At 37.0% G+C, this 16436-nt stretch overlaps 3 protein-coding genes across 4 annotated transcripts; 1 reads left to right on the top strand and 2 right to left on the bottom strand.

Moving 5' to 3' along the window:
• Positions 1-5177: 5177 nt before the first annotated feature.
• On the top strand, positions 5178-6160 carry LOC125185590 (uncharacterized). 2 transcript variants are annotated; one of them, XM_048082151.2, is made up of 4 exons: positions 5182-5674; positions 5752-5808; positions 5887-5932; positions 6022-6160. In XM_048082151.2, the coding sequence occupies exons 1-4, from the start codon at positions 5336-5338 to the stop codon at positions 6048-6050; spliced, it is 471 nt and encodes a 156-aa protein (XP_047938108.1). In that variant the 5' UTR covers positions 5182-5335; the 3' UTR covers positions 6051-6160. The 2 variants fall into 2 exon arrangements, with proteins under 2 accessions (XP_047938109.1, XP_047938108.1); XM_048082152.2 differs by lacking the exon at positions 5887-5932 and having other exon boundaries at positions 5178-5674.
• A 2798-nt stretch (positions 6161-8958) lies between these two features.
• On the bottom strand, positions 8959-11904 carry LOC125220848 (nucleobase-ascorbate transporter 6-like). Its single transcript, XM_048122983.2, has 14 exons — positions 11751-11904; positions 11573-11670; positions 11318-11494; positions 11147-11247; positions 11003-11078; positions 10871-10930; positions 10609-10784; positions 10436-10532; positions 10269-10355; positions 10120-10178; positions 9931-10022; positions 9700-9777; positions 9333-9493; positions 8959-9259 (listed from the first exon to the last, which is right to left on the bottom strand). The coding sequence occupies exons 1-14, from the start codon at positions 11902-11904 to the stop codon at positions 9041-9043; spliced, it is 1635 nt and encodes a 544-aa protein (XP_047978940.1). The 3' UTR covers positions 8959-9040.
• Positions 11905-12380: 476 nt separating this feature from the next.
• LOC125220847 (uncharacterized) lies at positions 12381-15947 on the bottom strand. Its single transcript, XM_048122982.2, has 3 exons — positions 15766-15947; positions 13431-15673; positions 12381-12650 (listed from the first exon to the last, which is right to left on the bottom strand). The coding sequence occupies exon 2, from the start codon at positions 15665-15667 to the stop codon at positions 13454-13456; it is 2214 nt and encodes a 737-aa protein (XP_047978939.2). The 5' UTR covers positions 15668-15673; positions 15766-15947; the 3' UTR covers positions 12381-12650; positions 13431-13453.
• Positions 15948-16436: the final 489 nt, after the last annotated feature.

A 16436-nucleotide genomic window follows, 5' to 3' on the forward strand; every position in this document is an offset into this window, starting at 1 on the left:
GAGGCCTTTTAAGGGGTGAGTGACCCATTTCTAATAGTCAAGATGAGTGAACCACTTCAAATATGTGGAAAATGGAACTAAAATTGAATTTAAGTATAATTGCTAGCTTAAAAATTACATGGATCAAAGCTCAAAACTTGAATATACCTCTTTCTCAAATACACACACACACAACACATTTACCTTTTCTTTTTCTTTTTCTTTTTCTTTTTGTTTTAAGAAAAAACTAAAGGAAATTAATGTTAATATGGATGTACATTGGTTGTCACTGGGAGAAAGATAGTCCCTATTATGTGATATGTTTTGTGTTAGGTCCACTTTGTAACATTTAGATGCCTTCCTTTGAATTATTGATACTATCATTTGGAATTTTCTATGTTATTAGGTGATGTTATTTTTCACATTGTACTCCTAATTAATTAAAGTGGTCGTGGACTTGTGGTCTAGAATTTGGAGGCATAAAGTTGGACAGTATTATTACCAATTTAAGTTAATTATACTCGAGCCTTGTGTTATAGCTAATTTGGAAATTATAATTTGAGTAACACAAAATGATCAATAATGTCTAATGATTTTGTTACATAGGAACGAATCTAAGAGTTTAAGAGACTTTCTAGTGAATCATAGAAGCCGGATTGGGATGTCTACTATATAGTTCACCAAAATAAGAAGTTTTTGGTATCTCTCTTCTTACTTTTTATATTAGATGAAAGGCTCGAATCGGCGAGGAACAACTATATAAGTTTAAGGCAACTAAAAAGAAAAAAATACAAAAAATCGTTGGAATATGACGCTTAAACTAGATACATGGATAGCCAATAACCAACAACAAACGAAAAGCAAAAGAGAAACACATACTATTAACACTAAAGGTAGGAAGGAAAATAACCAGTCAACTATCCAATCACCAAAGACCGAAAGAAAACACAGAAACATCACACATTAGGGGACAATAGAAGCAAAATGAGGGTCACCTTAATTTGTATCGTTCGACAAGCGATGTATTGGTTCTTCGGCTACTTCCTGACCAACTTCTAACTTTGAGAAACTCGTCATGTAGCTCTTCTGCACAGAAGGAAAATCTGGGGACCACACCTTAATCAAGAACTCAAGTCTCCAAAGAATGACTTGTTTTCATCATCTCAATTTAGTTCATTTTTTCAAAGATTACTTTTTTTCTAAGTTCTCTTTATTCTTCTTTGCTTTGGTGCATAACTCAGTCTTGTGAAATGCAATGTTCAACACTCCCTTTTATTATTTGAAGTCGTTGGCATGATCATTTCTATTTACGGTAAGTTATACTTTCTAATGAGGTATTCCAAACAATATTTCAACTACTTATTTTCTCTATTTTCTCAGATTTGATCAATTTTAAATTAAATACTATATATCGACCATTGCTGAAAAGAAAATTGTACGAAGATAGTATTATTAATCGGGCCCTCCTACACAATACTTCTAGCTCGGAGACTAGCTAGCTAGTTGAAATTCCATATGAAATTTTATGTTACTACTTCACATTTTACTATTTATATGACATCACAAATATACCAATAGTTGTATTAGTTGAATGATTGACGAAATGTGACTTGAAAGAGAAATCTATAGCCCACCTTAAAATTAACAAATCGTGAGAAGATGGCATTAAATTACTTCGAGGAATCTCTATCACTTCTTTTATGAATACGGACAGTGTTATAACATAATTAGCTGCATGAGAAAGACTGATCTTTTTTATTTTAAAAGGGGAAGTGAAAAGCTATGAATTATTAGGATTTTAAAAATAGGCAAATGATTTCAACTAACCTAAAGAAGATGACGGCTAAGAAAGATTGATATATACAAAATCCTCAAAGAAAGTAAACAGTCAACCCTGGATTTAAAGACGTAACTAGTTATATTTCCATGAAGAAAAGAATTTCAAAACCTCATTGCTATTTTCAATTATATAAATGTAAGTTTAGGATTATGTTAAGATGACAACCCTTTTTAAAATGACAACGTACCACCAATCTCGTGCTGCCACATGGCACGCTATCCAATAATATTATAGGCATATCCAGCAATATTCATTTAGTATGCGTTTACAGATTGCATGATAGTAATATGTGGATTGCTATGTAGATTGTTGAGTATTGTTGTATAAGTATAGAATGTTTCTGTTGCAGTATATATACATATTGTTTTTTTATACCTTTATGTTGCATTATAGCCTATACAACAATACTCGGCCCTCTACACAACAATCCACGTAGTACTATCAAACAATCTGTAGAAATCCATCTAAAACGCTTACTGTGATATTGCTGGATAAGCCCCTAATATTGTTGTATAGCGTGCTACGTGGCAGCATGAGGTTAGTGGTACGTTGTCACTCTAACTATGGTGGCATCCTAATGCTCCCATGTATGTCTATGCTTAAAAATTATTATGTGCTTAATCTAAATTTAAACAAAAGTACCATGCAAGCTGTGCAAGAATAGTAGGTTTTTTTGGGAGTATCATTCCAATTATTATTAGAGATTTGACACTAAGTTTACAAACATATTTGAGTCTCATTCAATGAATTGAAATGCTATTTAGTCACATTGACAAGACTTAGAAATACCTAAATTGGGATAAGGAAGTTGGACCTGCCTCTTAACATCACTTTTAAGTTACAGAAATTAGACTATGATTGATTGTGACAAATTAGGATCAAGTGAGGCTTTGGTATTTAATACTTGTATGTGTTGAGCTGTTAAGACCTATACCTTTTATTATTTGCCAACATATTAAAATTGTCACCTAAAATCCCATTAATATCATGTTAAACATGCAACCTCTCACATGAGTGTGACCACAAAAGTTGTCAAGATTGGTTGTAATTGTACCATCTTAAGGAAGGGCACATGGACAAGATATATAATCGAAACGAACTGAACCGAATCGATACATATAATTATTTGTTTTTTAAAACTATGTGTATAAAACTTCATTACTAAGCCGTCAATTAAATAAGGATATTATGTTTAACAAATTTGATAAATTAGATATATACATGATTTTTGGGACATATTAGTATTCAAGAACTTATAATTTCTAAAATATGAGAGGCCCAATTGATTATGGATATACTTGGGGAAGACTTGTGTTACATAATTTGGAGAGACACAAGTAGACACAATTGATGTGAAACGGTAGTTTTATTCGCTATTTAATATAGCAATGAAAAATATGGTAAAAAAAACTTTCAGGAAAAATATGGTAAAAAATGTCATATTCTTATGAAAATTTTAAAAATGATTCTGTCTGTTCTTTAGACTCTTGAATTTGGAAGGGACCATTGAAGCTGAAACTTCTATTTTAGTCCACATTTCACCTTTTCAATTTCGTCCATAATTGAAAACTTAATAATTACTTAATCTTTTTTTCATAAAATCAGTATTCATCAATCCCCAATGATTTACTACACTATAGGTGTACTATAGGTGTATTATTATTATTATTATTATTATTATTATTATTATTATTATTATTATTATTATTATTATTGTTGTTGTTGTTGTTATTATTATTATTAACACACACATATTGACAAATGCGTCGGTACCATATGATTCATTTGAGTGCTATATACACGATTTCAATTATTTTTCTAATTGTACGATTTGCAATAATTCATAGCCTTTCTTTCAAAATGTTGTAATAGCTAGGAGTATTAATATTATTAATATTTTACAACGGCAAATTAAAAGGTGGCAAGATTATTGAAACACTTCTAAATCATTACAAATTGTAAATATATAAAATCATGTGTACAGAATATTTAATGATATAAAAAGGACATTTACTTCCAAGATCTTAAAACCTACTCCATCACTGAAAGAGATGGTTAAACTGTCCTATAGCAAACTCAAGATTTTTTTTTCTTCAACAAAGGTGATTTCCAATGCCATCTTTGACAAATTGACATTTGCAAAAGGGACCATATGAATACGATAAGCTAATTAAATAGTACAGTACTACTATAACTTATGCATAGAAAAGCCCATACTTGACAAATTTCAGGGAAGATGACAGCCAAGAAATGGATTAACTATTTCAAAAAATTTACCTACACATGAATCATGATCATCTCAAATAGTTAAAACTAAATCACATGGCCAATTCAAACCAATCCATACATGATCTCAAATTAAGTGTGAACTGGATTTTTGTTTTGCCATATCAAGGCATGGCAAGAGATGAAACCCAAGGCCATGATTGGAAGAAAATGAGCCTCTAAACTTTGTCCATGGCTTTGCAACAGCATGTGCAAAGGGGTGAAAGGACCACTTCTTGCTGCAACGATCGAATTGCACCTGTACTCGCGCTTAGCCACATTACAAACACCACCTTTTCCTCCACACCACACACACTCACCTATGCTTGTTTCCTCTTTTTGAGGTGTTTTCCCCTCTCCTCAGCCCCTCAACACAACTTGCATGCCCTAATCCAAGATTAGCCCCTCATCGGTGTCACAATTAGGTTTTCGAGTGTGTGTGTTTTGTAGTACTAGTATGTGTCTGTGTTTGTCACCAGAGGCACATGAATGGGCCTAAATATATAGCATCAATCATACACTACTGTTCCCATCTCTGCTGGCCTAATTCAACTGTTCCAATCAAGCATGTATATATGTTACACATTTCAAGAACTCAACAAAAAATAACATGATCATGACTGGAAAACTTGAAATTAATGATGTCTTGATTAGGCTTGACAATTAAGATTGCACGTTTCTTGGTTTGTTCCTTCCTTTTGATTGATTTCAAGAATTCATGGTTGTCATGATGTATATACATGTGACTTGATGTTATCAGCCATATGCATATTTTTTCTTTTTTTCTTTTTTTGACATGTAAATAGCACAACACATTCTATTGCAATAGATTCACCTGTTTTCACTCAAAAACACTAAATATACATGATTGCAAACGTTTGAGTTTGAATTCTACATCTCTTTTGATATCAGTTAACTTTTTTTTACTCCAAGTTATAATTTTGCTCTTCCATACACTATCATTGTCCATGGACCTCTCTCTCTCTCTCTCTCTCTCTCTCTCTCACATCTCCCAAAACAAAACACCAAAGTAGACTAGACAACTGGCAAGTTTGATTCCTACAGCAACATATGTATAAAATTAAGGCAAAGGGATAGAGCCAACCAGAAATATAGTCAAGGGATTTGAGATTTTGAGTTTATTTGGTCTCACACAATTCCTATCATTATATAAAGACACATTATATATAATATTCCATCTCACACATACATCCATCAACACATCTTCACAAAGCAATCACTAGAGGAATAATGAACACATCCACTTCTGAGTGCAGCAGCGGCTGCGAATCCGGGTGGACTACGTACTTGGATCATCTCTCCAGCTCGACAAATCCGTACACACACTACACACAACAAGACTACCAAGGCAAAGGAGCCAATTATGTGCATGACCATGATCATGATCAAGAAGCTGATGAGGACCTTTCAATGGTCTCGGATGCCTCGTCCGGGCCTCCTCATTTACACGGTCCTCCTCCGCCTCAGCCGGAAAGGAAGCAGAAAAGCAAGACAAAAGAGAAGAAGAGCAAGAAGCTGCAGCAACATAGCTTCTGCCTTGATGACACTGCTAGCTCCCCTTTCTTGCAGGCAAGTCCAACATCTTTTTATGTATCATTTTTTTTATTTAAGCCCAAAATTTTAATTTTCCATTTGATTAATTTCAGGGCAATGCAGTTCCACCTGAAAATCAACATCACTCATTTTCCACAGCCCAATTTGAGGTGCTTTGTTTGTTACTTCTTTTTTTTCTTCCCTCTTTTTTCACTTGTTTGTAAAGATTGCTTTTTTACAATGTTTAGGAAGAGAGAATGCCAAAAACTAAGATGGTATTCTTCAAATCCTCAGGTGGGAATTTGGATTGATTTTTTTTTTTTTTTTTTTTTTTTTGTGACATGAATTTTGTTAGTCTGATTTTGGCTTGTGCATATTTGCAGGCAGTTTGCTGGGAAGAAAAAGGCAGTAACTAAGAAGCCATGATTTTTTTCTTTCCTCTCTCTCCATGTCTATTCTGTGCTTCAATGTCTCAAGAAATCAATTCAAATAAACAGGCTATGTTCTAGCTCTCCTTTTCTATTTTTTCTTTTAATAGAATTAATTTCTACATGGTTACTATTTCCTGTCCATGCAGCAGGAAACAACTAGCTCTCATTAATGTAAAAAAATTAGGAAAAAAAATTGTAACAAAAATTGTTCCATTAGTTTCAAGACTTGCACACGCATTACAATTTACACATAATAATTAAGTCTCTTTGTTTTTACAGAAAATGAAACATCTAAAAATCTAAGGTGATATTTTTCCACACAACATATTGATTTTCTTTACTTTTTTTTATTATTTTAAAAGTAGGCTACATTGTTTGAGCACTCGTGTGAGCACATCTCAATTATGAAAAGGGCACGACGACAAATTAATAGATACAAAAATAATGAAGATAAAGATAAGAAAAATAATCAGCAAGCTAAATTTCTACAAAGAGAATAGCCAAGAACAAATTTAGGCTGAACAAATCTTGCTTTCCCCCAACATTAAAAAGGGGGACAAAATTGCTTTTTTGATGAAAAAAACTTGTTATAACTCTCCACATTTTTTTTCTTTACACCAATGTCCGAAAATGACATCTCACCACTTAATGACAGCAACACGGTGTGTGCGTTTATGTCACGTTCACGGTTCACCCACACGGGGCGAGTAATATGCGAGACATATTACTGAATTATGAGGCGAATTAATTGCATAAGAAGAGTGAAAAATTAATGGAGGGAGAGGGGTCTTCCTTTTAAATCATGTGATGAAGGGTTGCCATACTTCAGAATTTTAAGTCCATATCTTGAAGAAAAAATTGATAGAGATTTTGAGAAAGGGACAAGAGATCACATCTATGTATAGTCTTCTCAATATCTCACTACATGGTACTTCTAATAATTGAGAATAATATCATAGGGGTGTAATAAAATTTAATAATCCTATAGAATTAGAATATACTACTAGATAAAGATTTATTATGATTTGTATAGATTTTTGTCCATGTGGGGTAATATATACTCTCTCATTTCCATTATTCATCACATGGATTCTTTTTCAGAGAGTCATATAATATAAAATATTTACTTCCTCCGTCTTACTTTAGGAGTCCCGGTTGAGTTCGACACGGGTTTTAAGAAATGTAAAGAAAAGTGGGTGAAAAAAGACAGTGGAATGTGGGTCCTACTTTTTTATATTAGTTTTATAATAAAATGTGAGTGGAAATATGTTAGTGGAATGTGGGGTCTACTACCATTTATGGAATATTCCAACTGGGACTACTAAAATGGGACACCCTAAAATGATAAACCGAGAGCATCCGCAATGGTGCTTAGGCCAACAATAGGCCAACCATAGGCCAGCCATTCTCTCCCCTGCCACGTCAGCAACACTGAAAAATCTACCTGCCACATCAGATTTAGGCCAGCCATAGGCCAGCCGCAATAAAAATAATTCAAAATATACTACATTTACGGAATTAAAATTACGATTAAAATACGGAATTAAATTTACGAGACATATACGGGAAAATTCATTAATTTTATTTAAACTAAAAAAAAGTACATTAACTAAAAAAATCATAAAAATAACATAATAAAAAAAATCCGGGCTTCCACACACGAGCCACCTTGAATCTGTTATAGTTTGCCGCTAGCCGAACGGGGGTCTCGCTGTACAGAAATTGGGCTAGTTGTTGTTGTCCATCGCTAGATGTTGCTCTTATACAGAAATTTAGAGACAGAGAAAATCGCGTTTATATAGTTTTTCAAAAATTTAAAAAAAGAATTAAATTTTTTTTTTAAAAAGAATTAAAAAAAAGAATTAAAAAAAAAACAAAATTCGGCGCTGGCCGATCGGGCCGCCACAATGGCAGCCAGCGCATCGGCCAGCCCACGCCGATCGGCTCGCCGATTTCGCGCTGGCCGACTCCAATGGTTCGGCTAGCCGATCGGCCAGCGCGACGAATCGGCTAGCCGGTCGCTAGCCGACCACTGCGGATGCTCTAAAGTGGGGTGGAGGGAGTACTATTTATTACTCAAACAGTCACATAACTATATTAACTTTTTAAAATAGTCATGTCTGAAAAAAAAAATGTGTTATAAATAACAGAAGAAGATAGAACAATCATTCTCACATGTAGAAACTCAATAATTAGTTGTACACTTGTACATTAATGTGTCATATATGATGGAATGAGGGAGTACAAAATCATTCTCTCTTGTACAAACAAATAGTAATAATACTAGTCTAGTGAATTTGTGGTTATTTCAAACTCAATGATGAATATAATTGTAGTACAGGGATAATGTTCATATATTTTAGGTTCCAAAATTGGGCCAATCGTGTTAAATTAAATATGCCATATAAATAATTAATTGGTAAGTCTTTTTAGTGCATGACTGCTTTCATTAGTCAAATTTTTGGCCAAATGTTGATCGATGTATTTGTCCAAAGCATAATAAACAAACAAGAATTTGGCCATGGTGATTACCCCAATTATTGTTTTCTCTAACACTTAGTGCAACAATTATTGAATAAATTCATGCACGCACGTGACCTACATTTTGGCACACCTACTAAATTATCAAATGATAGACACCTTTAACTTTTTTCGATTTTTATAATAATGCTCAAAACCCAGATTTCAGCAAGCGAAGTCCACTAACAATAGTGATAATTCAAACCATACAAAATAAGGTGCAATTTATCAAAAAAATAATAAGTAGACCTCATATTCCATCAAATTATTTCGCTCACATTTCATTTTGAAACTGATACTGTAAAAGTGTGATGGAAATTCAACCAATATATTTCCATCGATTGAGTCAAAATGTGACAGTTTATTGAGGACAGAAAGAGTATTAACTATGCTAAACTAAGGATGACAAGTTAGAAAAACATCTAAAGACTAAACAAACCATCAACAAAAGTTAGAAAGATGGGAAGCATGAATTGAGTTTGCCAGGCAGCTTATAGAACTCATTATTCCTAACATCTTTGGCATACTGAACAAACTTATCCCACCAGAACGAACCGTTGTCTTTCCTCGCCTGCTCAGAGCTACGCTCGAGGCTGCAGTCGAGCACAAGCGCCACCAACCCGGCCACGGTCGCATGGGACATCAGCATCACAGAGATCATGTCATTGAACTGCACATAAATTGTATTAAGAGATATTTTCTTGTTTTCTAAAAAAAAATAAAAACTCTGTTATAGCACGTACCCATCGTGCAGGGGTGTGGAGGGGGCCAGTGCCCGTGGTCGCGTGATTCTCTCTGAAATACTGCGGCAGTGAGATTCCAACGAAGAAGGAGAATCCGAGTATCAGTTTTGTTCGGAAACTGTTGAGGTTGCAGAACTGGAGATAACCTAACCCTGCAGATGCTGCATTCATGCACGAATAAATGTTTTTTTCGAGTGCGTTATCTTTGATTGCAAATTTATAATAATAAAACGAGAGATAAAAAAGTAGAGAAAATATTGTCGCGTCAATATTACTAGTATAAACTGTTTTCACTCAACGAATCTCGACAAAATTATGTTTTGAATCCACTAATGCTTTTTAACGGATGGTAAAGAAATCTACTTACAAACATAGCCTAGGAAGATGCAGTAGGATGCTGCGATGATTGGTAGGGGCATTGATGCGAAGACAGCGCCAAATTTCCCTGCGATAGAACAATGTCACGTTCGATTAGAATTGGACCCGTAGTCCAGATTAACAAATTCTCATCGACTTAGATCTTAGATATACTACTGCATTAGAATCCGCCCTTAATAGATCTTATTCTGATTTCACCAAGTCGATGTGGGATAATTACCGAAAATCGAGAAGAAGATCATGAAGAGGGATGAATATTGAATGATTCTTCTGCTCCCTGCTTTTGTGAGGGCTAAAAGGCCAACATTTTCCCTGCATATGTATAGCACATGCCTTCAATTATACATATGTTGAAATAGTTAAAATTTATACATATGTTTAATAAATTTATGTATATGTTTTTTGTTACACTGATACTGTAGAGCAAGTGATGCTTCCAAATAAGGCATTGAGCAGAGTTCCAATCCCCTAAAACACACACACACACACACATTAAGCAAAATGTTGAGTTTTTTCATGAATGAAACAAACACACATATATATATATATATAGCTGACCAGCCAGCCGACGCCTCGGCTGATCACTGAAGGTGGTACAGGCGTTGCACTCCCGTACCTGGCTGCTGCAACGAACGAGCCAGTCGACTGCAGCGACAAGAAAAATATGAAGAGAAACGTCGCGAAAAATATAAGTATGTAGGGATGCAAAGAGAGTGTTTTAAGACCTCAGTCAGAGCTACAAACGAAGCGATCATCGCTGCAAATGTCTCTCCGCCGTTGAAAGTTGGAGGCCCCCACTGAAACGGAAATGGCGCGTAAAACCTGCGAAATTCAAACTACGGCCTCATGTACAAACCATTAATGGCGCGGTTGGAAAACAAAAGATGATCCAAGCTACCAAGGCGCGGAGCTAATGAGGCCGGAGCCATCAGTGCGACAGCTAGATTGCTTCGTCTTGTTGAATGCGCCGCTTAATGTTAGGATCTCCGCGTAGATCCACACGAATGCAAGGGATATGAGCAGAGAGTATCTGTCCAAAACTGGCCTCTTGAGCTTTATGTATTTTGGGAGAATCTGCTGAAAACAAGTACCATTTTTAGTACTCATGTGTTATATTATAGTATCACATATTTTTCATGCTTGTGTAGTGAATTCATTACCTGAGAGATAACAAGGATTAAGACAAGCTCTGGTATGCCTACTTCAAAGCATTTAGCTATCTACAAACAATGTTAATACATAATATGTTTAGTAAGCATGATAAAAAAAATAGTACTAGTAAGTAAGTTTACCTGTGGGAAGCCAAGATAGTAGAGCCCGAGACCCGTGAAGGTAACCAGAGGTGCGGTCGACATAGGCGTAAGCAGCCTAATAAGATGAGATTCGAGAAGTTATTTCTACAGGAGGAAAACTAGTATCAGCAGCGAGCGGTATACCTTGTTACGTTACGCCACAAGCCAGTGAATCCGAATACCATTTGGAAGCAAGAGCTCATGATCAGAGCACCTTGGATTCCCCTCATTGTTAGTACAAATCTCTGAGACAATACCAAACAAATTAAAATTTATTGAAAAAAACAACCTAGGAGATTAGGAAGAGCATCAAACCAGCTCGGGTGGATGCAACGTGGCGTATCTCCTGGACTGGATGATGGAAGTCGCGGGGATGAGGAAGGCGTAAGAGCCGCCTATGACTGAAGGCAGCCTCGTCCCGAAAAGGGAATGCATCAGAGTGTTCACACCAGAAACAAATAGTAAGGTTTGAATCACCTTTGCCTTGTCTTTCTACATTAGTTCATTAGTAAGCTGATTAAAATGGGAAAAAAAGGTTGAAGTTTATGTAAAAAATGGGATTGATCTTACATCACTTCCACCCATTTGAGGTACTAACAAAGTTGGGATTAAGACAGTTGAGCCAAGGGAGAGGATGTAATGCTGGAATGCCAACAAGATTGATTCCACTGCAAGAACAAAATGAAGATGATTTTATTTTATTTTACATGAAAATCAAGAAAAGAGAAAAATGGATGTGGGAACTGACACAAGGGTGGTGGGCTGTTGACGCAGAACTGGACTCCGGGGAGTTGCTCGAGGGGCGGATGGGACGGAGGCGGAGGCGGAGGTGGAGGAGGTGGCTGCTGATCGCCGGTGGCAGCGGCGGCGGGTGTGGCGGATGGGGCGGGTGTGTTTGACATGTTTAGAGATGAGAGGGGAAATGGGAAGAGGTGGAGAGGAGCTTCTTGTATATAGAATTTGAAGTGATTGCAGAATCTTTGTAATGATATGTAACTTATCACAAATTTTAAATTGGTATGAATTCTATACTTATGGAAATCTAAACATGAAACCGTTACAATGGAGACATGAATAACAAGTTTATGAATGATCTATGCATTTATGTAGTCTATCATGAAATATTTAATTTTCATGGGATTATTGTGTTTCATATGTTGGTGGATTGTTGATTTTAATGCAGCTCGATTATTAAGACGTTTCTCCGTGCATAACTCCAAAAAAAAATAAAAGTATAAAAAACAATTTGGTTAGAATAGTTCGATTATTAACACGTTTTGTTTATAATTTGTGTCAATTAGTTATTGACAGGATATATTTCGCACATATAATGAATTCACATAACCAGAAATGCATATTAATGTAAATCAAGGGACAATTTTGAGCTTAACAATCAGAATTCAGAATATTTAATACTGTACCATTGTATGTACCAAATACATCAAGAAGGGGATGTATATTTACTGCATAAATGACTACAAGAATATACTGGACCCCGAACTGTGCTAAGAAACAATAGAAGGAAGATTCAGCCTCAAAAAGTAGCCATCCCGCTTGGAACTATGACAGTCGCACAGATAGAAATCGTCATTCTTCTGATTGGTATGTATTTCACTCACTCCTCATGATGTACTGAAGCTCCTAACAGCTGAAAGCAGACACGGGAAACATCATTCGAGGTTTTCAATGAAAAAGATTGAGATATAATCAAATGAGAAGCTCTTTTCCTGTTTCCTATTAGATATAGACAGCAAATGTATGAGTTTTACATGACAAACCAATCTATAATATCCACAGTTAGTGTAGGCGTGTGACAGTCAGAATATGCATTTCCTTTTCAATGAGATAACCGTGCAACACAACGTTTTTGGTGAGTGTGGAAGAAGTATTCAATCGTTATAACCTCTATGAATAAACGAGCTTTGTCAACAGACATCACCTCCAATGTCCATATTCACCAATATCATCCACTTCACTTTACTCGTGAGAAAAATGAATCTTATCCACGACCACTACTTAGTATTGCATAACTATTTATTCTGGCAGAATTAGTAAATATTAGTAGATCATGGAAAACTAAAGATTTGATGCAACAGATGAGACATGATATTGATGATGAACCAAAATTAAGCAGAGTGTGAATGGTTATAGATCACATTTCTTCAACAGCTAACGCTGTTCAACTCGTCTCAAGTTTGACTATATGATTCAAAAGCTGTCTCGACTATTTCAGCATCTTACATCTATTTAGAAACACTGACACAGCTAACTTGACTATACATGATTCCTAAAGCGTACTCCTACAAAATACACAAAATCAGCTCTAGCAATAGCAACAGTAATAGCACAATTAGCATATGATGTAGCAGAAATGGTAAACTGATAACAGAATTATTCACAATGGAGATGAGTGATCAGAGAGAGTTACCGAAGAATCCAAGTTCAGTAGCATCATGCATTCAGCTTGTCTTCTTTTTTCACCCACACCCGAATTCTCTCTCTCGGTTTCATACTGTAGTCATCATATATGTTCGGCCTCGTGTGGCTCATTCCCCTCCCAAAAGCTCCCCTCCAGTTCGCATTTGCTGGATACGCATGCCAAAAGCTCCCGTTTTCACCTTTTCTTGGTAAAACCTTATGATCCACCTTCTTCTCAATCTCCACTGCCACTTCCTCACCATTTGAGCCTCCAACTTTAACTCCATCCTCTTTGGTCTTGTTCTCTCGCTCAGATATTTCATTTTCTCGATATCCCCTCCCATAGCTCCTGTTTTCACCTTTTCTTGGTAAAACCTTATGATCCACATTCTTCTCAATCTCCACTGCCACTTCCTCACCATTTGAGCCTCCACCTTCAACTCCATCCTCATTTTCTCGATATCCCCTCCAATAGCTCCTGTTTTCACCTTTTCTTGGTAAAACCTTATGATCCACATTCTTCTCAATCTCCACTGCCACTTCCTCACCATTTGAGCCTCCACCTTCAACTCCATCCTCTTTGGCCTTGTTCTCTCGCTCAGATATTTCATTTTCTCGATATCCCCTCCCATAGCTCCTGTTTTCACCTTTTCTTGGTAAAACCTTATGATCCACATTCTTATCAATCTCCACTGCCACTTCCTCGCCATTTGAGCCTCCATCCTCTTTGGCCTTGTTCTCTCGCCCCCAGATTCTATTTTCTCGATATCCCCTCCCATGGCCCCTGTTTTCACCTTTTCTTGATACAACCTTATGATCCACCTTCTTTTCAATCTCCACTGCCACTATCTCACCATTTGAGCGTTCCCCTTCAACTATGCCCTCTTTTTCCTTGCTGTCATGCCCCCGGATTCCAATTGCTCGATGCCCCTTCCAAGGCCCCCAGTTTTCTCCTTTTCTAGCTAAAACCTTATGATCCTCCTTCTTCTCAATCTCAACTGCCACTTTATCCACATTTGAGCCTCCCCCTTCAGCTCCATCCTCTTTCGCCCTGTTGTCCCGCCCCCGAGTTTCATTTACATCTCCAACTCTTAAACTAGCTATTCCACTAGGAACCTCGGAAATTTCATCCTGATCAGCCTTGTTTTGCAACTTCAGTTCACCTTCGTTACCCTCTGAAACAACAGGCCTATACTCCTTCAACATGTTTATCTTCCTCTCTAGATTGCCTCCATTTTTCCTTCCCCATCCTCCTCTCCCTCTCCTTCGCTCTCTTTCTTCCTCACTCCTTCTCCCTCTATCTCCACCTCTCTCACTCCCTCCCTCTCCACCTCTCTCACCCCATCTCTCCCCTCCATTCCTTCTATCTCCCCCCCTCTCACTGCCTCTCCTTCTCTCCCCTTCTTCCTCACTCCTTCTTACTCTATCTCCACCTCTCTCATTCCCACCATCTCCACCTTTCTCACCCCCTTCCCCACTCTCACTACACTTCTTACCACCAGCCTCCTCTTCACTCTGCTTCAACTCATTCACTCTAAGTGAACCCTTACCCCTGCCATTTTTATTGAATCTACCTCTCAAATCACTTCTATTCACATGAGCAACCTCTCCATTTCTTGGCAAAACCTCAACCACAGACACACACCCTACCAGCTCAACCGCGCTAGACCCGCAGCCACTTCCACCTTCCTCACCCAAAATCAACACCTCAGCCTCAGCCCCAAGTTTCTCCCTTTCAGCCCCTTTGAAATTCCTCTTGTTTTTACCTCTTCCTCCCTTTTTTCTTATGTTCTTATTAATTTCTACTCCATCGCCGGGCCCACCACAGACTATCTCCTTCCCCTTCTCTTGAATCTCACCAGTCGCCCTCACAAACCCGCCCCCAATTTTCGCACCCCCTCTCTGATTCTGATTCTGATTCTGATTCCGACTCCTCCCCTCCCCTTCCTGTTTTTGCTTCAGCGCCAACGCTTCCCTCTCCCTCTTCTCCTCTTCTTCCCGCTTCTGCTTCAGCTTCGTCTCTTCTTGCTTCTGCAGCCACCGCTCTTGTAGTTGAGCCAGCGAAACGTAGTCCGACGGCAACGCAGCAGCCGCCTCCTTTCTCTCTCCTCCTTCCATCGCCAACGCATCCCTCTCTCTCTTCTCCTCTTGTTCCCGCTTCGTCTCTTCTTGCTTCTGCAGCCACCGCTCTTGTAATTGACCGAGCGAAACGTAGTCCGCCGCCTCCTTTCTCTCTCCTCCTTCCATCACCGTCTGAAACCTCAAAATCAGATGCGAAAAAAAGGGATCGCGAAATTGAAAACCCTTCAAATCAAAACTCAATTACTCCTCTTTTGCTTTTGTACCTTTATGAGGATTGTAGCGAGTTTGGTGTGACCATAAAGTATTAACCACTGGCCACTTTCCTTTCCGTCGATTTTCAAAGCACAAAATTGTTTGCCTATTTATATGCCATGCAACCACAAATTTCCTTCAGTTTTTTCCCTTGGGTCATGATGATTTAATGAATTTGGGTGAAAACGAAGCCATTTAACCACACTCGCTGTTTAATTTTATACTTCTACTAATTCATTATTGAGTATTATCAAGTGGATATGGTTCGGGACTCGGGTCTTCACCCGGATCCGTCTTAGTATTGACCTAACCAACAATTTTAAGATTATTTTATTCATACTTAAATTCCAAACTTTGCACCTTCTTCTAAATTGGATTTTATATAAACTAATTTTCAATATATGTCTCAATCTTTGAATTTGCTTTTACCTGTAGTTGATTATGTCTAGTTTTTAACACGAGTTTAAAATTGTGATTTTGACATTCATCCAACATTAATTTATGTTGGATGAATATGTGATAGTCGCGCGCATTCAATCAAAATAATTATGCATTAATTCAATTTATTAAGTATTAGACTAAAGTCCAAAATTGATTATTTATATTTACTGAAAAAATAGGTTATATAATTTGATAACTTCTTGTCCTATGATGCTTAATAGTTTTATCAAAAAATTAACAG

Source organism: Salvia hispanica, chromosome 1, assembly GCF_029641045.1.
Source record: "Salvia hispanica isolate PSC_SH4W2 chromosome 1, Shi_PSC_v1, whole genome shotgun sequence".
NCBI lineage: Eukaryota > Viridiplantae > Streptophyta > Magnoliopsida > Lamiales > Lamiaceae > Salvia > Salvia hispanica.